The sequence below is a fragment of the Hyaena hyaena genome, unplaced genomic scaffold (genome assembly GCF_003009895.1).
Source record: "Hyaena hyaena isolate Hyena2069 unplaced genomic scaffold, ASM300989v1 scaffold_15, whole genome shotgun sequence".
Lineage (NCBI taxonomy): Eukaryota > Metazoa > Chordata > Mammalia > Carnivora > Hyaenidae > Hyaena > Hyaena hyaena.
This window is the reverse complement of record NW_024080647.1, coordinates 1,346,359-1,372,665: the sequence shown is the minus strand read 5'-3', so window position 1 is coordinate 1,372,665 and position 26,307 is coordinate 1,346,359. Positions and strand designations below refer to the sequence as shown.

Here is a 26,307-nt window from a genome sequence, read left to right as displayed (position 1 = left end):
CAGACAATAGAATTATGTGTTCATAAATTCTGCTTTTCCTTCCACTTCTCTTCCTCCCTACCCATCCTTCCTTAGTTCTATATTTGGTCTTTTTGCCTCATGATGGTAATTGATCTCAAATACACTTTAAACAAAGCCACATTGTTTAGGTGTAACTATAAGGTGTCTGGATATTGGTCACTTAGCCCTTCCTTCCTTCCTTCCTTCCTTCCTTCCTTCCTTCCTTCCTTCCTTCCTTCCTTCCTTCCTTCCTCCCTCCCTCCCTCCCTTCTTTCTTAATTAAAGTATAATTGAGATACATTATATTAGTTTCAGGTGTACAACATAATGATTCGACATTTGTAATTTTTTTTAAAGGAATGACTCTAAAATATTTTGTTTATGTGACAAGGGATGTTTATGATTTGAAGTGGATGTTTTAAAAACTGCCTACAAAAGTATTTCTGTTAAGCCTGTGTCAGTGTGCTATCCTTGGAGCAGTTTTGAGGATTTCATGAAGAAAAACAACTAAAAAGGGACCATTAAAAAGTCCCGGGACACCCAGGTGTTCTGCACGTGCCAAGCTGCCACAGGTGGTTTTCACTCTTCCAATATTTATGCGGAGTCATACAGCACATCGTAACGTCGGGAGGATTTCAAAAAAATGCAGCTGCGGATTAATCTGAAAATGTGCTAATTTCTTAATAGTCGTAAATTTATAAAGTTAAATCCATTGAAATTATTGCATTATGCTGGCTGGTATGCACAAGGGAGTCATAGTCTTAAAGCAATTTTTCAGAGAATATGGATGGACCATTTGCCGTTAGGCTTAAATTCTAAAATTCTTTGGTCTCTGTTTTCACGTAACTTCTCTAAATTGCAGCAGTCTGCATTTGAACTCAGCTCACAGACATGTAAAAATGACGAATACTGTGTTTTCTTATGAAACAAATTGTCATAACATAGTTATGCATTCTGTTTCTGTCCCTCTCTCCCTTTTCCTCCCGTGTGGTCTCTTTTTAAAACCTGGAAACTTCTTTTCCAGAAGGCACTGTTTGTGCCCCCTCATAAGGTGTTTATGATGGATGAAAAGGAACGAGGATGTTTGTAATTTGTTCACTGTCTTTACTTTGTCCCTTACACCTAGTAGCAAAATCACTAGTGTGGCATAGGAAATGAAATGTTGCTGATGATAAAAATTATTTGCGGTGCTGCCTGGACCGTAGTTCTGTCTGAGAGCTGAAAGTTAACCACAGAATGTCACCGACTGTGATAGGCTGTGCAGAGGTGGATTTTTGTTTCGTTTCGTTTTGTTTCATTTCGTTTTGATGGCAGCATTTGAACTGTCAGACTGAAATTGTATTCTGTGATTATCTTTTAAGCATCACAGAAATTCAAGTAAAGGAGATACACCTATTTCTATTGATGTTAACAATGATAAAGTAAAATGAGCTCTATCTGTATTTTTTCTCTCTAGTGCCAAATGAATGCCTTAGCTCCTCCTAGTGCATGGTACTGTAAGTGAAGACCTGCAGCTTTTTTTTCTTTAATGAAGAGCATTATGGTGACGTAGTAACATCAGCTCTAAACTCAAAAAACACAAGCAAACCAACCCCAAACGTGTATAGTTTCAACGAACATTTTATGTTTGCATATTGTTTTGTGGAGTATAAGAGAAGAGTTGCAGTTGGATCAGTATAAAACATAATGACCAAGCCAAAATTAGCACCTAGGGCCTTAAATAAAGTAGATGCCCCCGACAAAATGAAATAGTTTGAAGGGTGGGAGGGATTGGAAGGTGGGAACCTTAAAAACTTTGTCCCCTAAGGATGCAGGATGCTTTTAGGGCCACTGTAGTTATACTTCACGTTCGTCTTGCTTCAGCGAGGAATGTTTTGATGGCAAATTCTGTCATGGTAATGTATTTCTGTTTTCCTAACCAGAGGTCGTTACAAGGAGGGTTTTTAGGATGGCTTAAAGGGAGATATTTGAATGAGCCCTAATTTGAAAATCACTGGCCTTGATCCTTCCGGTGCAAATCAAGGAAATACTGTACCTTGCTCTTGGCAACTCTTGTGGCCTGAAAGAGAAAATGCACGTCCTCAAGGTGAGTGAAGCACACCTTTTCCACAGCTTAAAGCAGACCCTGTGTTTTTCAGTCTTCAAGGCCAGTTTCTCTGACAGTCTGAAGAACGGCTCCGATACTTGCTGTTCAGTTGGTTCCATTATTAATGTGTATGATTTTTAAACACCAAAACTTAAACTATCAGATGATGTTGCATGTTTTAAAAACCATGTCATCCCTTTGGCTACCCAGGACCAGCACTCTATTTTAGATATTACGTATTCGTACAGTGAGGATAATGATTATATGTACATATCCAGACATCAAAATGTACTGATAGTGCTTTGGAGAAGGGATGCATGGTGGAGAGAGCGCAGCTGCTGACTGAAGTGCTGACAAGGTGTGAGAGAGAGTCTGAAGACCGTGGAATGAACCATGAGCTCTGCTAATGGTAACATACTTTTCTACTATAGTGTCGTAGTACATCGTGCGCTCTGTTGCTAAGGATCTATTTCTGTCTTGTAAAATAAATCCAGATATGTATTGTGAAACCTCTGTATAAAACCATTCTTGAAACAAGTGATCTACATGCCTGTTTTATTTGTTTTTGGTAGAATTATTTTAAGTACGTTTAGCCAAATCCTTCCCAAGCGGAAATTTTGTGTGTGTGTGTGTTTTGTTTTTTAAATTTTTTATTATTATCATTTTTTAGGAAAATAAATCGGTAAGAAGGGTCATAGTTCTGTGTCTCTCGGCTCATGAGAACTCTAGGCTGACTCCATTTTCCAGCCACTTTTGTCATTTTCTGTTGATTATTGCTGGAAGTATGCTTCAGATTGTAAGTCTTCCTTGATAATATTACACATTCGGCCAAAGCTGCTTTGTCTCGCTCAGTGACTGTCCTACAAATTTGGTTGAACGAGAGGCCCAGGAGGATGAATGCCTGGGCAAGCCAGGTGAAACTTACGTGCGTACTTTTTAAAAAGAGTTGGTGAAATTGAACCCTTGGATTCAGGTAACTATTCAGCTCAAGGAATGGGGCAGCGAATCCTTCCCCTCCACTGATAAAGAAGGGGGAAATTTTTGATGTAATTTGATGTGGTTTTTCTCAGTCTAGCCTGGCCTGCTCCGGCAGGCCACGGTCCCACTACCCTAAGCTTCTTTGCTGTGGGAATTTCACATAAACAAACCAAAAAGCAAGCTTCACTCTTGCTCGTTTCTGGGAAGGGTTTTGGTTCCTGTGCACTAATAGTCGATTAATAACTGATGATTAGGGGAAACCTAGAGAGGTACGATAGCGCTGTTTGAAGTAACAAACGATTTGGGGGCCGCAGCTCCCTACGTGTATCAACTCTGTATTGGGCAAGTGTCTTTACGAATTACGATCCCAAGGGAAGAGCGCCCTGTCCCCAGTCTCCACTGCAGTTGAGGCAGCTACTTTACCATGAGACCATTTTGGATTACTCGTGCAGAAACTTTTTTCTTTTTGGGAGTGGGGCAGGGTGAGGAGGGAGTTGCTGGCCCTTGGATTACAGTGTGCTGGGTTTAGAAGCAGCCAGTGATTGAACTAGTAAGTAGATGGATAAAAGTAGAAAGGACTTGTTTTTATGGTAGATTTTCTGTAAAAAAAAAAAAATCTTCACTGTTCCTTTTTTAGCCTAGCCAGAAGTATCTATGTACAAATGACTCTTCTGTTTTCCTCACTGACTGTGCTGTAACATTGAGATGGGTTAAAGAAAATGAAACTCTGCCTTTTTTGCTCTACAAAAAGTTACCAGTCCATAAGATGTTAAGCCGTGTGTTTATCTCCACTCTGAAAAGGCACAGCTCTGCCCCGGAAACCCTCTCTGGAAGGTAGAAAGCTCCTAGTTACATACGGCACACTGCAGGGCTTTCTCATTCGTGTCTGGCAGACTCGCCCAAGTCTTCAGGTGGGCTGGGTTGTAGGGACAGCGTCCTCTCTCCCAAATATGGGATCTGAAATACATATGCTGACAGTGATGATAGATACATTAATTTTTAAAAGTGTAAAGTAAACGTGCTCTGTAGTCCTAGGTTTGTGGCGTGTTCGTTTGTGTTAATGTGCAGGGAAGGGACATTGACGTGATGGTTATGGGGAGTGTATCTTGATATGTGTACAGGGCCGAGTATTGCTAAATTATCAACAGCTTTTCATTTAGGGGTGAGCCATGTGATGAGTGGCCTAATCAGCAAAACGAAGGAGCGAAGATGTAAGCTTTGCCCCGTGATGAAGCAAACAAGGTTTTGTATCTGTTTTTTTTTAACCAGGTGTCGTAAAATTTGCGCATGGCTTTTTTTGTTGTGGCTTCTTAGTAATTGGCAGAGGAGAAAAGAGGAGGAAGCCCCTCAGCTTTGCTAACCGATCTTTTCAGAGGTACATCATTGGGGAGTTAAATCTGACTGGCCTAATGTGTTGAAAAGAACCTATCCTTTCTGATATTCACCCCGTCCTGTAATCCTCCGTACAGGGGAGCTACACTGTTGTATTCTAGTAATTCACTGTGATTTGTAACAAACCAGTGATGTCATTCTCTTGCGCACTTTTGTCAAACCATTTACGTGACTTTAATAAACATAGTAAACTTGCTGACTGCACCAGAGGTCTGTTAGTGATTATATTGCATGACATTTTCTATTTGAGTTTGACATGTAGAATCATTTTTAATTTCGTGGCAATTGACAGTCCTAATAGCCCAGCTAATCTGAAACTAACAATATTGCTGTGTAAAAGGAAAAAAAATGGTGTTTGTGTTCAGTAAATGTTTGAAAACAAAACAAAACAAAAAACCCGCCTTGCAGTTTGTGTCTTTATTGTTCAGTGTGCCTTAGTTGAGATGCTCTTTTGTTGGATTCATTTAAAAAAGAGTTGTCAGTTATATGTGCTTGGGGAAAAAAATTCATAGTAGTAAAGAAAAATTCAAATCATAAACAAAACAAAACAATGTCCTTTTCATCTCTACCTGCCTCCCTCCCATTTGGACTCTTAAGAGAGCTATCGCTATTCCTAGTTTTTTTTTAATAGCTTCCCAGAATTTTTCTGTGCATATATGTTTATTTCTCCTTTTCATTTTTTGAAAATGCAAATGGAGTTTTTCCTGTTCTATTCTGCATCTTGTCTTTTTCATGTAATATATCTTAGATTTCATTTTGGTATGTAGTCGTTTGGGTTTTTCTTTTTAAACAACTTTCTAGATTTAATTCTATGGGTGGGCTTAACATTTATTTAGCCAGACCTTGTTGTTGGACTTCTAGGTTTTCAGTTTATGGATACTCCAAATACTGCTTCAGTGAACATCCTTATATACTATGTTCATAGAACAAATTCATTCCTAGCACTGGAATTTCTGGTTTAGTGACTCACTGTTTAAAATGTTGATAGAGGTCACTTAATTGCCTTCCATCTACCTGCACTCTTACTGATATCAGATTTTACCTAATCATTTAGTTTTTGCCAAGGTGATTAATGAAAAGTAGTATTGCATGGTTTTGATTTGTGTTCTTTTATTATGAATGGGGTTGACACTTTCATATATTGACTGATCCATTTGTATTTTGCTTGCTTTTGGGTGGTGGTCTTTGTCTTACTAGTTAGAAATTCTTTGGAAGTTTAAGGAAATTTTCTCTGTCATATGTCACAGTTTGTAGTTTGTTTTTTTTACTTTGAACATAGTCGTTTTTGTATCAGAAGTTACATTTTTATACAGCCAGATTTATACTTTTTAAAAATGGATTCTGAGTTTTGTATCTTGCTTATAAGGTTGTCTCCATTCCAAGATCATAAACCTTTTTTACCCATGTTTTTTTCTAATGCTTTTACGGCTTCTCCCTTCCATGTTTCCTCTCTCTTCTTTTTCCCCTCCTCTTCCTCCTCCTCCTCCTCTTTTATCTACCTAAGAGGTGCCTGTGTGGCTCAGTCGGTTAAGCATCCAACTCTTGATTTCAGCCCAGGTTTGTGAGATAGGCTCAGGTTTGAGTGATTGAGCTCACTGACAGTGCGGAGCCTGCTTGGGGGTCTCTCCCTCTCTCTCTGCCCCTCCCCCACTCATGCACTCTGGTTTTCTCTCTCTCTCTCTCTCACAAAATAAATGAATAACCATTAAAATAAATCAATCTTGTAAGGATTCAGATAGCCAAAGACCTCCTTAATTATTTTCCACTGATTTCAATCATAAACTAAACTTCTACTATGTGATTAGATCTTTTTCTGGGTTGTCAGTTTTATTCTGTTGATCTCGCAGTGTGCTGGACTGCGGATTATTGTCAAGGCTCTATCATTTACAAGCTCTGTGACCTTAGGTAAGGTAAGTTACTTTTCTATCGAAGCCTTAGTTTCTGTATATTGGGACAATAATATTTAATTTGGACTGTGATGAGCAAACGAGAATCAAGATGCTTACCTCACAATAACAAAGTGCTTGATACATAGTGAAGTACCTGGTTAGCGTTAAATATTCATGCTAGTGGGGCTCATCGTTCATTTGTCTTCTTTGGGGAGGGGATATGTTTTTTTTTTTTATTGTATGTTTATTTTTCCAGATGAATTTTGGTGTTATGTCATGTTGAAAGATGATTTTGTTTAGCATTGAGTTAAGAGATTATTTTAGGGAGACTTGGCTGTCTCTGTAAGTCTGAGCCTTTTTATCCAAAGGAAAGATAGTCCCATGTAGTGAAGTTTTTTGTCTCTTAGAGAGTTTTTAAGTTTTTTTTCTTTAATGAAGTTCTTGCAAATATATTCCTTTTGTTATTAGGTTCCTTGTTTATATTGTGGATAGGAGCTTTTTTCCAATCACATATACTTCTGAATGTTAATGTTTTTACACAGGCATCTTACTGGATTTGCCTGTTTTGAAAAATGAAATTTTTCATTGCTTCTTTTGGATGTCGCAGATACACTAATCATCATTTATAAGTAAAGCTTATTTTGGCTTCTTATTTCAGTATGCATATTCTATATTTTTTCATTTACCTAATTAACATTGGTTAAGATTATCCAAAGAGTATTAAATGGTGGTACATGTTTGTTTTCAAATTTAGATTTGGGTAGCCATTCCAGTCCCTTTATAAAGACCTGAAAAAAAAAAACCCATGAAGTGCAAGTCTCTCATTTTATAGCTGAGGATGTAGACTTAGAAGGTTTGTCCATCCAAGGTCACACAAGGGTTGACTGTCAGAGCCCAGGGTGAGCTCTGGGTCTTGACCCACTGAGCAGTGCTCTTTCACTCTCAGCCTATTAGTCTGGGACAAGCAAAGATCCCCTCAGCATCTCTGCCCAGTCCGTGCCTAGCTGTAATACCCAGCCGGACTCTGGAAATCATCCAGACAAATTCTAAGGCATTTTTTTCCACTGTGTTTCAAGGACTGTCTGCTCTATTAAAGTAGCAGACGATCGGGCTAAAGAAAATACTGGCAGTAATATATTTCATCAGGCACTTAATCTAGAAAATGCCTGTGTGAGAGGCAAATTTCAGGTGGTTCATAAAGCCTTCGCATGTTGGCAAGCTTAGACAAAGCTATAGCTGTCCTGGTTTCGCTGTGCTTTGTTCATGCGGTGTGCTTGGTCTGTCTGGAGTGCAGTACTGGGGTGCCTTCTGGCCTCCAATGGACACCCTATCCCAGGGATGCTCGTACACAAGTAAGAAAGATGGCCCCTGCCCTTGGTAAGCTTGTCATTTAGCCAGATGCCCCTATTTGAAATCTGATTTTCTTATTTTCCTCAGATCTTAATTCTCATTTCCCAAATAAATGTTTTTGATGTTGCCTTTTGACTCTGGCTGGGCCATTTTCTGAAAACCTTCCAGAAAACTGTGTCATTTGAGTTATTGCTTGTCGTATTTTTCTGTAGTACCAGGGAGATAAGGAAAGAATGTGCACGGCTGCTTTAGAAAGAATGAGTGTGTTAAGGAACGGTGCCCCCTTCTTTTCCAAGAAAATGTTTTTCTGATCCTACCCTACTTTGAACCTTGTGAGTTTGCTGGGTACACGTTAGCCTGTACCTTCCTGAAGTTGCAGAGCCAAGGTGTCGGGCTTCTAACCCCCTCCATGCTTAACTAGCAAAACTGCTCCGTTCCTGTTTCAGTTTCCATTTGGAACGTGGTGTCCTACTTTAGTGTGATGTCAGAGCTAATGGAATAGATAGTGACACGAAAGCGCTGGCACGTTTTAGTATGGTCACTTAAGCTCGCTCGCCCTTTGCAGAGAGTCTAGTTGATGTTAATGCCCCTATTAGGATAAGTTTTTGAGATTTCAAAAAAGTATTAAGAAGTAGTGCAGAATAAAGGGCTGACGTGACCTTGACTGGAGGTGAAAATGAAAGACTGTGGTAGTGAATGAAAACAGGAGACCACTCACCTCTAATAGCTGTATTAAGTTAAGTCACCCAAGGCATATCTGGTGGTTGGAGACACCTGGCCGCTTCCTGTCTGGGGTGAGGTGTGGTTGCGGCGAGTCACGCTGGCTGTTTCTCTTAGAGGCTGCTTGGCACCCTGGGGCTTGAATCCAGGGGACTGATGGAAGTCTAGAAGTCTAGCTTTGTATTCAGGAGGGCGCTGATGCTAAATGCCAAATGCCGATGGAGAGGGCAACTTGTCTTTTAAAGACATCTAGGAAAGGCCAGTTCCATACCTTCTGTCGAAAGCCCTGCCACTTGTATTCTCCCTCTCAGTTGTGTTTGTGTTACCACTGTGCCCCCTTCCACCTGATAGCTATCCTGTGACCCAAGGGCAGCTGGGGAAGGCGCCACTGTTTAAGAAACTGACAGTGAAGTCTAGAGGATAAGAGAATATTGTGGCTCTAGATTGCTGGCTCTACAAATTTACTGTGCTTAGAATGACCTCACAGGAATTGGACCCGTGAGGTCTGGGGTAGAACTCAGACTGTGGTTCTGATCAGGGCGGCCGTGGAATCCCACTCTGAGCTCAGCTCTGGATAGATGATCTGCTCTAGGAGGCACAGTTTGCCCTCCAAGCTTGCCCACACCATCTAATGCGAGAAAGCAGCAGCTGGCCGGAACTGAGGGACACCAGAATTGATGGCCGCTTCCCTATGGGACGCTGGGTGGTGATGGCAAAGGATTTGAGGCCTTTCTCGAGTCTACCCAAGGCCTGCACCTCAGCTTCCGTATCTTTTCGGAGCGCCTGCCTCCACCCCCGACGTTAGAGCATGCTCCTAGAGCATCGCCCACGCTTCACTTCACAACTCCTGCATCTCTCCTCTCCGAGACTGGGAGCCCAGAACTTAGGAAATCCTGAAAATCCATGGACTGAATTCTAAAACCGTCTTCTGTTGGTATTTGGTTTAGTAGGGTCAGACCTCGGCCCATGTGTTTCTCTCCTAAGCACTTGTTTGCTATAGGCTTGCTTACGCAGGTATCCCGTGGCCACCTGAAACTCAAGCCACCTGTCTAGAGTAGCGTCTAGGATGCTGGCAATGCTTTTAAAAGGATGGAACCATTTTTAAGCCGGTTTACACTTCACGTGAGCACTCTGAGTTCAGCCCTTAGCTCCATCATAAATATTCTTAACTACAGACTAGAGCATTGCTAATAATATCCATCTGTGAACCACAGTATGAATTGTATGTTGATTTGCAGTTGCATTTTGGGCCGCCTGCCACTAAATGCTGAAAGTGCTGCAGAGACTGCTATTCGTCTCTCCTCCGGAAAATAGCGAATGTGTTCAACTCCTCCGAGAGTCCCCTTGGGGCTGGGTGAGATCTACAGCAGATCCCACTCCGGAGACTTGCTGGAACAAGAAAGTCTTCCCAGCTCCAGGCTGGAGTCGGGTTAACTTGAACATTGTGGGGACAGCATAGTCCCCATTACTCATAATGGAAGCTCACCTGTGCGTGTTAACCCCTTGTTTCCTAGCCTATGTGTTGGCCTCGACTCAGCACATCTGTCACCAGGGGAACTCTAATAAAACAAAAACGATACCCTGGCCCCTTTCCCAACCAATTACATGTTGAGTCCCTGGGGTGGGTCCTTGCACAGATATCTTTTAAAGCCCCTCAGGCCTGAGAACCGCTTTAGCGCGAGCGTTGCTCCCTGTTAAATGCATCTCTGCGCCCTACCGGGAACTCTGCAAAACCTGTCGTGATCATTTATACCCCAGAGCAGATAAATTCAGAAAGGGGGAATTGATAAGAGAAATAGACGAGAGAGACATGAGGGGAGGGCCACAGGCCTTGATGTGACAGATTTCTGCCTTTCGACCAGTTAGTTCTTGGTGTAGGGCCAGAGTGGGGCATGGAGGGGCCGTGGAGCCCTGGGGACAAAGGTGGCCTTCGATGGGCCGGCCGGAGGTTCCCATCCGGTCACTTCTAGGCTGCACCTGACCTGCAGGTACGTTTTGTTTGGCCTGCAGCGTGGTGGCACACAGCAACTCTTTAAGTGTGCCCGCCAGTGCCTACAAGGCCAGTTTCACGGGGCCGCGGTCTCTCTCAGTTGACGGTACCGGACAGGAGACCATGCGTGTGCAGTTCTCGGAGGCTCCTTTAGTCAGGTGCTCCATTCCTGAGCACAAGACTCCAGGGACCCTGGACTGTAAGTGTGTCCTTCCGATTTGAGGTTCACCATTTGAGAAGAAATATTCCCGTAGTTACGTCGTATCAATGCCTTCTGCTCCAGTGATCTCGCCCCCAGGCTGGGCTGTAAGGACTATCCCACCTCAGAGAGAGCAGTCCCAGGATGACTGATCTGCTCTGGATCCGAGGGCTGTCTCTTAACTGCTCTGGCTCAGAGTGTCCTCGTCTATGTGGCGGGGGGCGGGGGGGGGGGGGACAGGATCAAATAATTTCTAAGTTTCTACCTCTGGCCTCTGGGGACTCCAATGGCACGAGATTAGAAGGGAGACCGCTTGGTTTAAGAGCAGCCTGTGTGTAAAGGTGGAGAAGTTCCAGAGCATAAGGTCGGCACTGAAATGCCAGCTTGGAGAAGTCTGGGAGGCCAGAGAGGGAGGAGGCGGAAGGGAGGACGGAAGGACCAGGGCGAACTGGCGGTCTGGGAGGGAGGAAGTGCTCCGTCACTGGAGATGTCCCTCCCAGACCACGCAGCCATTTGGAGGGGGTGTTGTAGGGAGCGAGTGGGTGACAAGCCCTTCCAAACATTTAGACATGATGGGAAGGAAGCAGGGGCCCCTCACCCACCGCCTTTCCTTCAGAGAAAAGACACAGGCTCCCCGGATGTGCCCTGCTCACAGAACGGGAGATAGCACCTTGGGGTTGTTTTCAATCACCTTTTTTTTTTTTTTTTTTTTTTTTTTTTATTTTTAAAAACATTTACGACAGTAAAGGTCGGGGCAGGGAGAAGGGAGACAAAGCACTTTGATGCATCCCCCTCCTGTCAAAACAGAGCCCGAAGCAGGGGCCCCTCACCCACCGCCTTTCCTTCAGAGAAAAGACACTGGCTCCCCGGATGTGCCCTGCTCACAGAACGGGAGATAGCACCTTGGGGTTGTTTTCAATCTTTTTTTTTTTTTTTTTTTTGTATACTTTTAAAAACATTTACGACAGTAAAGGTCGTACTGTGGGGCAGGGAGACAAAGGACTTTGATGCATCCCCCTTTCATTTCTATCTCAAAACAAGATTAAGGCATAAATTACTCGCCGGGCACCGGCGTGCCTGTTGTCCTCAAGGCGCCGTCACTGGTGGTACCACTTGTCCCATGGGCCAGCGGATCAGGATCAGGTATTTGCCACCGAAGTTCCACACGCTCGGGTGTCCCTGCACCGGCTTTAACCAGTGCGTTCCAGAGAGCACCCCTCGGCAGTGCAGGCTGAGCCCTTCTCTCTAGTGCTCGGTAGGTGGGAGGGAGGGATGGGAGGCTGTGCGTGTGTGTGTGTGTGTGTGTGTGTGAGCGCGTGAGTGCGCGCATGTGCACGTGCGTGGAGAGGTTGGTGATGCAGGGAAAGGAAGCTCCCCCCTGCTACCCCGCTGCTGGGCGCTACTGGGCCTGGAGCCGTGTTGCGCTCAGGGCAGGCAGGCGGGAAGACCACGAGGGAACGCGGGACCCAGAGAGTGCACCCACCGCAGGCCCCCGCGGGGTGCTCGGCACAAAAGCTGCTGCGGGGGGGTGGTGGTGTGCGGGGCTGGAAGGCCCACCTGCCTCCCATCTCGGGGTGGGCGCCTCATATTCTGCGTCCCAGCTGCCCGTCGGTCAGTCTCCACGCCCCAGGGTCTTTCTTCATCCCTGTCCAGTAGCTGTCACCATCAAGCCCTTGGGCCCCGGGGTTCATTCAGGGGCAGCTCTCCTGCCTGGGGAAGGGGTGGGTGGGACTGGAGAGCCTTGGGTAGCGCCGGGGACCTGGACCGGGTGCGGTGGGGGCAGGGGGTGGGAGGGCAGCACAGGATTCAGATCTGTTGCCCCCCTGGGTCCCACTGGGCCTCAAGGCCTGGAGTGTGAAGAACGGGTTTGCATTGCCTCCTTCCTCTGCCGGTTTCTTCTGAGGATGGGACGGTTATGAAATCCTAGCACCTTAGTGGTAGAGGCAGCACATGCCCCCACAGGGCCCGAGGGGGGCTTTGGTGTGCCTTGGGAGGGTCCCTTGAAGTCACCAGGGATCCTTGTTGGAGGTGTCTCGGCCTCCCAGTAGAGTAGTCCCTCTTAAAACTGGCTTGAGTTCCTTCCGGAGGGTGCAGGCGTGGTCTCTCAGGAGATGAGGTCAAGTGCAAAGCGAGCTGGTGTCTTCTCCACCCCAGCTCAGCAGGCCATGGGCCTGGGCCTGCACATGGCCTGGACTGGTGTCCTGGCCTCCATCAGCTCACAGCCTCTGAGCCTCACTCCAGCACCTTGGGGGTGGGATCCAGGCCAGTCTCCCTCCTGCGCCTGGCGCTTTTAAAGAAGCCGAGCTGGGGGGAGGCAAAGGGAGAAGTCTCAGGGACAGGGGCAGGGCAGACAAGGCCTGTCACCTGCTCCTTGCTTTCCCTCTGCTCACCCTCCTGAGGCTTCTTCCTGTAGGAGGCTTCGCTGAATACCCCAGCTAACACTGAGTACCCCCCCTCCACAAACACCCCCAGCCCAGCAGAACTCCCTTGATGGGCCACACAATGGGCCACTTAATTGGTATGGGGGGACTGCAATGGAGTGGATGGAGCCTGGGTCAGGAGGCATGAAGTGTCATGCTGTGTGACCCTGCCCTAGGCAGCACCTCTCTCTGGGTCTCCCTCCTCTCATCAGAGACCAGGGGTTCTGCACCTGAGGCTCAGCGACCGGAGGGCTTGGGGGTTTGTTAACAGCCTGACACTGTTGGGAGAAACGTGGCTGTGTGTACTTTGCTGCTGCCTCTCATAAGAGTAAGACCGAGCTTTCATCAGGTTCTCAAAGGGACCCACAAAAGGGTCAGAGCCACTTGGTGAGGGCCCTCTGTTGGCCTTAGCCAATCTGCCTGCTATGGGGGGACATGGATGCGTAGGTAGCAGGAGGCAAGTTCTGGGGAGAAGGCCAGGTGGGTGCCAGCTCCCCTGGGGAGGAGAACGTGGAGACGGGCCACAGAGCCCGCAGGCTGGAGCCCCCTGCCTGGGCCAAGCAGCCAGATGCTGCCCCCCCCCCCCCCACCAGCCTCACCTTCCAGAGTGCCAGCACGAGCAGGGCCAGCAGCAGGAGGCCCCCCAGCGTGCTGCCCAGGACGATCCAGAGGGGGATCTGCGAGTCTTCCTGCTTGGAGACCTCAAATGTGATCTGTAAGGGGATGAGTGCACCAGGTCAACAGCCTTACTGTTCTGGGGCCCGGGTGGCAGCCGGGGTGGCAGGAGATGGCCAGGGCCTGCTGGGATCTGCTGGAGGGATGGGGGGCACCCAGCTCCCGCGGAGCCCTCAGAGGGCCTGGCCCTGGCACAAAGGACCCCTGAGTTAAATGATCCAGGTGATCCTGCCTCCTGTTTGAAACTTACTGCCTTTGGCCTTGGGCTCTGTCCCATGTTCCATGGCTCTGCCCTGGGACCTCTTTCTTATCTAGAGGCATTTTCTGGTGAGCTCAGCACTGTCTTACCCAGTAGGCATGGGGGCCCAGGGCCCTTAGTCCTTTTAGGGGCCCATGCAAATGTTCTAATGTCTTTTAAAAATTGAGGGAAAAACAAATATAATCTCTTGCCTGGATTATGTTTGTCTTTATATATATTTGTCATAAACTAATTTAAATTATTATTTTTAAATGTCTATGTATTCTTGAGAGAGAGAGGTAGAGAGCAAGCAGGGGAGGGGCAGAGAGCGAGGGAGACAGAGAATCCCAAGCAGGCTCCATACAGTCCACACAGAGCCTGATGCGGGGCTTGAACTCACAAACTGTGAGATCAAGACCAGAGCTGAAACCAAGAGTCAGATGCTTAACCGACAGAGCCCCCCAGGAGCCCCTAGTTTGAATTATTTTTAAGGAGGAAAGATCTCCGAAGGTAAGGGTGCTCAGGGCTGTGGAAACAGCTGTAGGTAAACTCACTCCATCCTGGGGCTTTAACATCTATATGCTGACTCTGTCCCCTTTCTCCCTTCTACCAGGACTCTTCAGACTCCTGTCCTCCTGTCCTCCTGGCCTGCTTGGCATCTTTAACAGGTGTCCAGACAAACTCTTGATCCCGCTTTGTGCCCTCAACCCTGTTGCATCACCGCCTTTCCCATGAAAACAAATGCCAGCATTGTCCTTCCTCACTGTTGCTCAGGCCGGAAGCTTTGTACTCGTCACTGACTCTTAACCTTTGCGTCCACGTGGACTCCAGCAAAGTCTGTCCTTTTGACCTCTGAAGGACCCAGAATGTGGCAGTCCCGCCCCCAGGGCTACCTCCTGGGGCTGAACATCCTCCTCTCCCCCGAGACTGCAGAAGCCGGCTAACTGCCTCCTGGCTCCGGCCTCACCCTCTGCAGTCGGTTCTTAGCTTGGCAGCCAGAGCAAGGCAGATGGATTCAGTGACTCAAGAGTGGAAAAGCAGAGTCCCTGCGTGGGCCCGCAAGGCCTTACACTCTCCAGTTCTGCTCATCTCGCTGGCCTCATCTCCTGCCCCCCACCCCACCGCATGGCTCTCTCTACTCCAAGCCTCCAGCGACCTGGCCTCCAACATGCCAAGCACATGTCCACCGAAGGCCTTTGTATTGCTGTCCTTTCTTTCCAGCAGTGCAATCCCCCCCCCCAATAGCTACATGACACCCCTATTCTTCGTCTCTGATGTCAATTTATTGGAGTGGCTTTTCTCAATCTCCTTGTATAAAATAGCACCCCCCCCAAGTCTCCATCTTTACACGCCTGTTTTTCGGGGCAGAACTTATCGCCATTTGACACTGACATATTCCTGCGGCTTGCCTTTCTTCCCATCTAGAATGTCAGCTCCAGGAGAGCAGGGCTGTCTCCGTTCACGGTCCCATCTTCAGTGCCGGGGACAGAGCAGGCGCTCGCTCAACATGCCGGAGAGCGGCACGGACGAGCCCCTGCGGCAGCAGCAGAGAGTCCTGACTCAGCTCCAGTTGACTCACTGTTCAGTGCCCCCCTGCCTTATCTCGCACAACCTGAGTTTCTGCATCTGAAAGATAGGGGTGGGGCACACACCTCACAGTGCTTTGAGGAATGAGCGAGAAAACATGCAAAGTGTCTGTGACAGACAGTGCCTGGCCCAGGGTGAGGGCTCAACAAATGGCAGGTTCCTTCTTTCTCTGTCCATCCGTAAAGGCTGGGACCTTCTCTACCTTCCCGCCCCTAGCACCTAGCACACAGCCAGGCCGACAGGGGCTTAAATTCTGGGTTGCTGGTTTCCTAAAAGAGATGTGAGGCATTTAGAGATTATAAGAAAGGTTTTTGGGGGGCTCCTGGGTGGCTCAGTTTGTTGAGCATCCGACTCTTGATTCTGGCTCAGGTCATGATCCCAGGGTAATGGGATCGAGCTTTGTGTCGGGCCCGTGCTGAGCGTGGAGCCTGGTTAAGATTCTCTCCCTCCCTCGGCACCTCTCCCGTCCCTCTCTAAAAAAGTAAATAAATAAAAAAGAGGGATTTTGGGTGGAGTGGGAGCTGACGGAGAAGGAGAATTCATTTAAAAGATGAACTTAATTTAGAGACAGGGGTAGTGTGTGTGTGTGTGTGTGTGTGTGTGTGTGTGTGTGTGCGTGTGTGTGTGTGTGGTGGGGGTGCCTGGGCACTGCCTCTTGTCTCTTGGCTGCCTGCAGAATTCTAACATTATCTCTTAAGATTCAGTTCAAATGGACGGTATCGAGAGAACTTTCTCTGGACATCCCTTGCTCTGACTGGCCCCCTGCCAAGCCCAGCACCTGTGCTCACCCCCAGACTGTGGCCATGGCCTTGCTTTCCTCATCCCCATGTCTGCTTAATTCATCTCTGTATCCCTGGGGTGGGGCTTGAGTCATAGGAGGAACACCCAACAACTGGATAATAAAACCGCTCCTTAGGTGGGTCCCCTGAGAGCTGCTTCTAGGTTTTGGTCCCTGCTACCCCTCTGTGTGGTGGCCCCCCACCTTGTTTATGAATGATGTGTGTATGCGTTTTAATGAAGGTCTGTCCTCCTGACCGTGTCTGTTTGGGGCTCCAGCATCTCCTGGGGGCAGGGCTGGCATTAATGCCGCATCTGGTATGGGAGCCCAGGCCACGCTTCGGGGATGTGGCCAGTGGAGGGCAGCAGTGTCCCGCGCCCAGGATGCCCGTCTCTCCACAGGATTGGGCTTTTCTTCAAGACCCAACTTTTCCTTTTCTCAGGAGAGCACCGTGGGAAGCCTCACCCCCTTCCAGAGGCCCTGATTCAAGGCAGTCTGGTCTGTGACAATCCGGTTTTGTCCAATTCAGAAAGAGTCCTAATTCAGAGACATCTTGCATTTCCTCAGTCTTCATGAATTCAGTTCATGCCAGACTTCTAAAGCATGTCATGTGTATTTCCTTAAATTTGAAGTGCTAAGGGATGGGGAGGAGAGGGGTGGGCTGGTCGCTCTGGGCTGCCAGCCCACCCAGGATCCAGCGTCACAGCTGGTGGAGCCAATCAGTAAGCCTCTCCAGCAGGGGGGGCCTGGGTTCCAGTACTTTCCTCTAGTGCAGGATATGCAGATTCCCCTTCTTCCCCTCTTCTGCGGGGTTATTGTGGTCCAAGACCTGCTGCGCCCAGGCACTGCGCCAATGCCTACTTCTGGCCCCCTCCCTACTGCTGCCCCTAAGAACCCTCTGATCTTGCTCTTCCCCCTCTCTTCTGATGCTGTGCTAATTGCCGGCAGATGGGTCCTTCTCTCTCCTGCAGCAACACATGAATGGAGGGAAACTCTAGGGAAAGAGATGACCCCTTCCCCAGCTGGCCTGGCTCAAGCTCAGGTCTGCAGGGTCCCCAGGGGGCTCACCTGGCGGCTGGGATCCTCCTCGCGGAAGATGAAGGGGCTGTGGAACTGTCTGTGCAAGGCTGCATTGACCGTGATCTTCATCAACTTGTACTTGAGCTGTATGATCAGAGGCCTTGTCAGAAGCCGGGCTCTCCCTGGGTGGGAGACTCCCCAGCACCCACCACCTTCCCTTTCTTCCTGGAGTCCAGCCCAGGTGCTCTACATACTGCTTTTATTTTTATTTTTAGAGACGGGGGGGGGGCGGGGGGAGGGGGAAGGGGGCGGGAGAGAGAGAGAGAGAGAATCTCAAGTAGGCTCGATGCTCAGCGTGGAGCCCGACACAGGGATCATGACCTGAGCCGAAATCAAGAGTTGGATGCTCAACTGATCTAGCCACCCAGGGGCCCCTCTACTTACTGCTTTTAGGGACCTCAACCACAGGTTTCCCAGTAGATGGAAATGGATTTCCTGGTTGGGGGCGAGCCTCACGTTGCAGCTGATGGAGACCACGTCAGAGTTGCTGTGATTCTGAAAGGGGAGGTAGGTCTCGGGGTGAGCGACCAGGCTCTGGGGGCACAGGGGAAGGCAGCTGGCCTCGCCAGGGCCCAAACCACCAGAGAGATGGCTGAGCTCCACCGGTCACCCAAGGTTTGCTCCTGGGGGAGGAGGAGCGGAGGACAGGGGACAAGGAGAGGCGGGGGTGGGGGACACACAGGCTACGGCTGCCATGGGATGGCTGGACCACAAGGTAAGGAGGGTGTATGTCGTACTCGAAGTTGTGCGTAACTGGGTGTCTTCTGGGAGAATCTGGTTCGACGTTAGGGAACCTATAAATGTCATCACCGCACAAATGGACCAGAGGAAACAACTGGAACAGATGCGGAAAAGGCATTTTGGGAAATCCAACTTCTGTTTATGATTAAAAAAAAAAAAAAAAAAAAAAAAACTCCCAAGGAACTCCCTGAATCTGGATAAAGGGTGTTTGTTAAAAAAAAAACCTATGGCCAGTGTCATGTTTAATAATGAAAAATTTTTAAAAATTTTAAGAAATCAAGATCAAGATAAGCGTGTCGGCATTTCTATGCCCCGTTGCCCCAGAGATCCTGGCAGGGGCCGTAAGGTGAGAAAAGCCATTTATAAAGACTGAATGGTGAAGCTAACACTATTACGATTTCCAGATGACACCATCTGAACAGAAAAACCAAAGAAATCGTCAAATAACCAGAATTTATTAGGTTAAACTTCGAGTCTCTTTCTTGCAGCCCCCTTAACCCCCACCCAGGTCCAGTCTTCAGTAAAGTACACGACACTCAAAAAAATGTTTTGTGTGAGGTGCTCGTTTGGGGGCAATAACGCCAAAACAGCTAAGATTTCTGTTTGGGAAAGAATAATGAGAGCATGCTCAGAAAGTGGTATCTGGGGACAGCGGCAAGCCTGCGAACAGAAGCCTGGAAACTAGCAGGTGTTTTGGGGAGGGCCTTGGGAGGTGACACGAACTGCCTTCCATCTCTGGGGTCAGGGAGGCCCCAGCTGATGGGGTCGATGTCCCCACTACCAGCCACGGAGGTCTTGGCCTCCACCTGGCTTCTTCCCCTTCCCTCTGCTCATCTGTGTCCCGCTGGCCCTTTAAGGCACAGGTACCCGTCCACTCTCCCTGGTCCTTTCCTCCACTGTCACTCTCTTGACACCTGTCACAGCCTTGTCTCCTGGCTTCTTTGGCATTCACTCTTATGTACCCTCCGAGATGGTAAGCTCGTCAAGAGCAAGAAGTATCTTCTCTTCATTTTGCTTCCTCTGGGTTTGAAGCGGGACACACTGTGCTCAACACGCTCTTCCTGACCAACCACCGGAACGGGAGAAAAGTAGCGGCCACTCACCAGCTGCGGGGCACGACTCAGGTCTTCCTCCGTCGGGGCGCGCCGGTACTCGGTGCTGTTTCCCCAGATGTTACAGGACGTGTTCACCTGCACGAGGGACACACACCGGCCTCACAACGGGCACGGGCAGACTCGGCATCCCGGAGATGTTCCTCGCTCCTCTTCTTCCCCGAGAAGGTCCTGGGAGGAGGAGCTGAGGTCTGGGGACTTGGGGACACGCCCACGGGCAAGTCTGTCTCCTCCTGGTCCCTTCCCCTTTAAGCCGGTTCCCAAGGCCGCCCGTACCTGGTCAGTAAGGAAGTCCCTCAGCATCAGCAGGCGGTTGCCACCCCTGGTGGCGATGGGGACAGTGATCTTCATCATCACTCCGTGGATGGGGAAGAAGCCCAGGTTCTGGATCTGTGGCCAGAGGGGGAGGAGTCAGTACAGCCCCCAGCAGGCAGAGGTGTGGAGGCGGGCTCCGCAGGGCCCGCGCCCACAGCCCGGCCTGGGAAGCGGGGGCCCCCTTCAGGCCCCCTGGCCTTCTCACTGTGGAAGTTCTGCGGCTCTGCTAAATTCCCCTGCGGGGGCTGCACCGATGAGGTTGTGTGAAAGCGCTGGCAGGGCAGGGGTCCTGGAGGCTGAGGGTCCACAAGTCAACAGGGCCATGAGGCTGGAGGGCAAGGTCACTTCCATTTTCTTTTCTTCTTCGTTCTTTTTTTTTTCTTTCTCTCTTTTTCTTTTTTCTTTTTTTTGATAGAGAGGGCGGGGAGTGTGCTTGCTTGCCCACACGAGCAGGGGAGGGGCAGAAAGAGAGCGCACAAGAATCCCAAGGAGGCCCCATCCACACTCTCAGCGAAGAGCCCAACCCCGGGGCTCGAACCACCAACCGTGAGATCATGACCTGAGCAGAAATCAAGAGTCGGGCACTTAAGGGACCGAGCCACCCAGGCCCCCTGAGTCACTTCCATTTTCAACTTCCCTCCCTTGGCTGTGGGGAGTTTTGCAGCCTGGTGCTGGCAGCCACCCTGTCCTGCAGTCGAGGTGGACATGTTGAGAGCACTTATGAATTTATTATGAGGGAGACTCTTGAATTAATGGTGGACACGACCGGCGAGTGTGTGATGGTGCACGTTCTGGCTGTGACACATCTGGTGTCTGAGCAGCTGTGGTTACAAGCAGGGCTTTGGAATCACAGCCTGGGGCGGGGGAGTGGGGAGCAGCTATGACCATCACCTGTGGTCTCAGGCAGTCGCTAAACCCCTCCTGGACCAGCCAGCCAGTCACCGGTGTGTCTGAAATGCAGTTCCCAGCTGTCAGCCCGCCCCTAGCTCTCATGCGGAGTTCAGAGGAGCAGGGGCCCACGCTGCAGACTGCTCAACTGCCTCCTAATTCTCCTTCTCGCCCCTTTGTTAGTGACGGGCACTGAGACAAAGGCCATGTTTTCCAGCCTCCCTAGGTAACTGCAAGTGTGAGGAACTACCAAGGAGCTTCTTTACTAGGGAGGGGCCTGCTCTTCTCCCCTTCCTTCTTCCTGGAATGAGAACGTGATGGCTGGAGCTGCAGCTCTATTGGGCCATGAGAAATCTGAGAGGCTGATAATCGCTTGTTGAGGATGGTGGACCAGATGGGAGACCCAATCCTGAATGACTGTGATGCTGTCAACTCTGGACTTTCTTGTGGAGAGAATAAACCTGGTCCACTTCGACTGCTGTTTTGTATATTTTTAAAATCATACGCAGCCGCACCTAACCGTCACTGATACATCCTCACAGTCCAGCCCCATTATTGTCTAGACGAGGCCCAGAGAAGGGAAGGAACTTGCTTACAATCACACAGTGAGTGGGTGACAGGGTCGGGCTGAACCCCAGGCACAAGCAATGATTCCAGATTCTTCCCCTCCCAAGCGGGGCTCCTCAGCTCTTACCTTGAAAACGCAGCTGAAGGGAGGCCCGATGCCGTCATACCTCTCCAGGGAGCTATTGGGCTTGACCTCGTAGTGGCTCAGGCTGCTACTCCTGCAGGGACAGAGGATGGGGCCGCCGTGAGCTCAGTCAATGCTGGCCAGATGGATAATGAACCGACGAGGGTGCGCGCATATGCCCAGCCCTCCTAGACCACGAAAAACAGGTTTCCTCTCGCGTCCATCGGGAGAGCTGTGTCAGGAAGGGTTCCGAGGCTCAGCAGGAGTACACGCCGAGATCAGTTAGCAACATCCTCCCGTGTGGGATGGGTGTGAACCAGAAGAGCCGTTATTTGACATCCCTGCCTCAGGGGACCTGGCCTCTTTGAGCACGAACTCGCACGCTATGCCCCGTTCCAGCCTCCAGCAGTGGCCGAGGGACGGCCTGAGCTTTTCCCCCGCCTGGGAGCTCCCAGAGGGCAGGCTGGGGGCCGAGGTGCACGGAGGGGAGTGGAGGACGGGCAGGGTGGCGGGGGCAGTTTGCCCTGCCGGGAGGAGCTCTGTCTCACTTTTGCCGTCTAGAGCTGCGGGCGCGAGGTGGTAATGAAAAGCAGGTGGACTTTTGGTAGGTTTTATCACAATTTGGAAATTCTCTACAGACCATGTTCCCACTTACTGCCTGAACTTGGGGTGGACACCTCCGGCTGCCCCAGCCCTCCGCCTTCACCCTTGCTGGGAGCTCCCTGGAGGCCGGATCTGGGTCTCCTCCTTCAGCTAGTTTGATGGCACAGATGAGGGGGCTGCACCCTCCCACCCCTCAGGGACACAACTGGCTCCGGCTCATGGTCCCTCGGCACTGGAGCCCAGACCCTGACACCTCTGGGCCCCCCCAGGGGCACCCCATCCTAGCCCTCACTTCTCTCAGGCCTCCCATCCCGTGGGGCCCTGCTCACCTCGTGAAGAGGACATCGGCCTCGTATTTGAGGTGGAAGCGTAGGAGGGCCGTGTTGTCTTCCTTGGTGCTCTCCTCCTCATCACTGTCACTGCAGGGACAGCCCCAGAGCCATCAGGAAGGAACTCGCTTCTACCAGCTCAGCCAGCACGCCCGACTGGCTCACTGCAGCCCCTCGAGATGGGCAAAGCAGGGGTTATTCCCAACCCACCTCCCAAGTTGCAGGTAAGAAAAAGAAAGGAGGGCTCAGAAAGGTTGAGTGAACTTCCCAGTGACACACAGCATGTACATGGTGCAACTGACAGCAGAACACTGACTGTCCTACTCCTTACCCAGTGTTCTTTCTGCCCTGGATTTCTCTCCCCTGGGAGGTTTTTCCATTTTATTTATTTATTATTTTTTTAAAGTTCACTTATTTAGAGAGAGAACAAACTGGGAAGGGGTATAGAGAGAGGGGGACAGAGGAGCTAAAGCAGGCTCCCTGCTGACAGTAGAGAGCCCGACGTAGGGCTTGAACTCACCAACTGTGAGATCATGACCTGAGCTGAAGTCTGAAGCTTAACCACCTGAGCCACCCAGGCACCCTGACATTTTTCTGTTTGAAAAGACCTCATTCCCCTTACTCCGTGAGCATATCTATCCCCCGCTTCACCTATCTTCGGGGGCTGCCGTGAGGACCGTTACATGTACAGTGCTTTGGAGCCGAAGGCTATAGAAACTGCTATATAACGGTGAGGGTGTTGCTATTTATGTCCGAGCTGCCCCAGACTGAAGAATGGCAGCAGCCTTGCAAGCGGCAGGTCGGCCTAAGCTGGGGGGGTGGGCGGGGAGCCCTCCCAGGTCAGGGCAGGGAGGGACTGCCTGGTGGGAATTCACTGGGCACAAGGAGGGGCTAGCGGGCCGGGAGCAGCACGGAGGGGAAGGAAGAAAGGGCGGGCGAGGCCCTGACCTGCCAGCCGCGAGCCGGATCTCCAGGTGGTGCAGGAAGACGGATTTGCTGAACTCAAAATCTAGGCGGAAAGCCACCTGCGAGGAAGAGGTCCAGTCGCTGGAGCTGGGGTGGCTGGGAACCGGGCGTCTGGGCCTGCCCTCCCTGCCCTCCCTTCCCCGGCCCCTGCCTGGGAGGGGAGCTCCTGATGGGAGGGGGGGGCCCTAGGGGGCGGGAGGGTCAGGTGCCTGCTGAGCTCAGGACCCTGGGAGGGGGCGGCCACGGACTGGACATGCTCTGCTGGGGTCTCTTGGCGGTGGGGCCAGCCCTCTCCTCCCCTGGCTTCCTTTTTATGTTTTCAATGACAGGCAACTAGAAGACGGGAGGCCCAACTTCAGGCTTCTGCAGGAGTCCCTGAGTGGGGAGGGGGGTGGCCACCGCCATGGGCCACAAGAGGAGGGGCCAGAAGTTAGTGGTAAGATGCGGCACCCGCCCCTTCTTCCCACAAGAAGATGAGGTGGGGTGAGGCCAGGAGAAGGGGGGAGGCTGCCTCGGGTCACCCAGCACGTTAATAAGGCATCTGCCTCCTGGTCAGCCATCCTGCCACCACTCTGATGGCCCGCTCCAGGGGCTTTGCCCGGGACCGGGGCCTGGGTCCCCTGATTGTCGCCCTGTGACCTCTGACCCTCCTTGCCACCTTCCGTCCCACTCTGGGGCTGTTAGTGGGACTTTCCACAGCCCTCTGTGCTTTTCCCAGGTCTGGGCTTCTTGGGTTTTCCTTAAGAGATCTTGGGGCCCCAGTCCTGACTTGTGTCCTTTGGCAAGGAGCCCTCGTGGCCCCCCATCTCTTGACCTATCTCCCCTCCTTCCACCAGCCTTGCAGACCCTGGTCCTGGAAACACGCTGCCACTCTCTAGCGAGCTCTTGCCTCAAGCTCTGATTCCTGCTCTACAAGCAGCCTGGTCTCAGTCGGGTCTTCTCTCGCTCCAGAACCTTCAGTGGCTGCCCACTGCCCAGCGGAGCGGGGGGAAAAGCCACACGATCTGGAGTCTGGAATGTGGAGATGCTCCCTTGGCAAATTTGCTTCTCTCCTCACACCCCCTACCTACTTTCAGGCATGTGGTATGTGCTCATGAAATGTGGACTTTTCTCCCAGTCTCTTGCCATGCACACAGGAGGACAACACAGGTTGGGCTCTGAGAAAATGTGTCAGGATAAAGGACAGCAGGGTTAAGTGGCCAAAAGGTCGGGGGGTGGGGGGCGACTGGTAGGGTCAGGTGAAGGGGCCTGAATGTTCTCTTGGGGTGGGCTGGCTACTTAGGTCATTTGAATGTCATTTCCTGGGCTTCTCCCTCCCTCCCCTGTTCTCCCCTCAGGTCACTTCCATTTCTCTGGCATCCCCAATGCCTCCCAGTCCCTGCCCGGTCCCGTTCCCACACGGCCCCCTGCCTCCACCTTGGCCTTGGCTCGGAAGAAGGGGTAGCTGACGTTGCAGACTTTCTTGTGGAGTCTCTTCTCCTCGTTCACACACTCGATGCTGCCGTCTGAGTCGTCCTGGAGTTGGGGGGGGGGACACCGTGGGAGCAGTTAGGTGGGCCGGAGACCCAGGGCTGGGGGCCCCCATGCCCCCTCCACCACCTATACTGAAGCTGCGGTTGGAAGGAAGCTGGGACCACAGGGGTCTCGGAGAAAGGGGTGGCGGTGGGTTTGAGGGGGAAATACCACCAGGCCCCCCAGCCTATCTGAGCTGGGGCCCCGCTGGGCTAGCATAGGTGTCTCCTCAACACAGGTCCTGAGGGAGGGGACTCACAGCACCCTCTAGATTCATGCTGCTGGGTGGCCGTGCACTCATCTGCTAGGGTCTCATTTTGCTTATCTGTGAAATGGGGATGACAGTACCTCCCTCATTTAGTTGCTATGGGCATTCAAGGATACAATGCATATAAACACAGGGCCTAGTTCAATGCCCAGCACAGTGTAATCGCTACCAGGATGATGCTTTGTACCTGCTGTGGGCTCTGCACCCTTGGGCCCGAAGCTGCATGCCTACGGAACGTGTGTGTTTCCTTGGATGGATATGTAGGTTGGGTATGTTTTACATATGTGTGCACAAAATGTATGTGATCAAACTAACACCTTTGTTTCCGGCTAAGGGGGTGCTTCCTCCACCAGAGTTCCCCTTGGCTGGATGGTGGGCATTGGGGAAGACTGGGGAGAGGAGAGCTGGTCTCCCAGCTGTGACCATCTCCTGGGTGGGGGAGGTAGGGGAGGCATCCTGTGAAGGGCCAGGAGCCTCCTCTCAGTTCTCGAAGCCCTCCTGCACCCCAGAAACAAAACCCCACGACTCCAGGCCCCTGGGGCCACGAACAGGCATGAGACTGTAATGTCTGGCCCAGGGAAGTGGTGAAAGGTAGATGTAGGTTTTGGGCTCAGTTTCCCCTAAGTACCCCAATTGAGACAGTTGCAAAAATCTCTGGGCAGGACAGGACTTTGAAAGGCCATCACGTGGCCTCCTCCCCTCCCCTCAGGGCTGTGGGGGGCGTGGCAGTGGGGCCCAGCCCTGGGCCGGATAGAGGGACCCACTGGTGGCAGTTCTGCAGTGGAGGTGAGGACAGAAGGGCCCCCATTCTGCCCCTCCCCACACTCTGGACTCCACATGGACACTTTGGGACCCCTGAGGGCAGAGGCTGTGTCTGAGGGGACCTGGGGCCCCTCAGCACCCACACATGACAGCAATGTCCTGGGTTTCTCAATAACCATGTCTCTGGGATTTCTCTCGTGCTCTGTGGGACTTCCAGGTTACAGCAGGCTAGCACTTGGGCACTCTGGATGTCCCTGGAGTACACACAGGGCTAGGCCCCCGACTTGCGTGGGGATGGAGGGGCTTGTGTGGCTTTCTGGAGCACTCGACAGCACATGACATGACTATGCTCTGCCGTGAGGATCCCCACTCTGCCACCTAGCAGCTGTGTGCTCCTGATGGGGCCCCGTAACGCCTCTCTGTGCCTCAGTCTCCTCCTCTGTGAAATGGTAACCAAGAAGAAACAGGAGGCTGTTGGGCAGAGGAGGGAGGGAGCCCAGGCAGGGGACCACGTGGCTAGGGCCTCAGGTGTGCTGGGAAGCAGCAGTGGCAGTGGGACTCAGGGTGTGGGCGTGAGCGCAGAGGTGGCAGGTGATGGATGGCAAAGTGGGATGGGCCTTGAGTGCCACAACAAAGGGTCTGGAATTTGTTGTGAAAGCAGCTGGGCATGATGGGAAACTTTAAAATGGGGAGTAGCCTGTTCTGATTCTTGTTAGAAGGGCCCTTTTAAGAATGCCT

General features: G+C 50.7%; 1 protein-coding gene across 1 annotated transcript in view; it reads right to left on the bottom strand.

The window, feature by feature from the left end:
- Positions 1-11,539: 11,539 nt before the first annotated feature.
- ITGA11 (integrin subunit alpha 11) overlaps positions 11,540-26,307 on the bottom strand; it is a 123,817-nt gene continuing 109,049 nt past the window's right edge. The window contains exons 21-30 of the mRNA XM_039218561.1: positions 24,444-24,542; positions 23,010-23,086; positions 22,062-22,151; positions 21,133-21,223; positions 19,512-19,625; positions 19,227-19,313; positions 17,767-17,877; positions 17,371-17,466; positions 13,624-13,737; positions 11,540-12,908 (exon numbers count right to left, since the gene is read on the bottom strand). Of these exons, the coding sequence (XP_039074492.1) occupies positions 12,837-12,908; positions 13,624-13,737; positions 17,371-17,466; positions 17,767-17,877; positions 19,227-19,313; positions 19,512-19,625; positions 21,133-21,223; positions 22,062-22,151; positions 23,010-23,086; positions 24,444-24,542 (951 nt within the window). The 3' untranslated portion in view covers positions 11,540-12,836. The remainder of the gene's footprint in view (positions 12,909-13,623; positions 13,738-17,370; positions 17,467-17,766; positions 17,878-19,226; positions 19,314-19,511; positions 19,626-21,132; positions 21,224-22,061; positions 22,152-23,009; positions 23,087-24,443; positions 24,543-26,307) is intronic.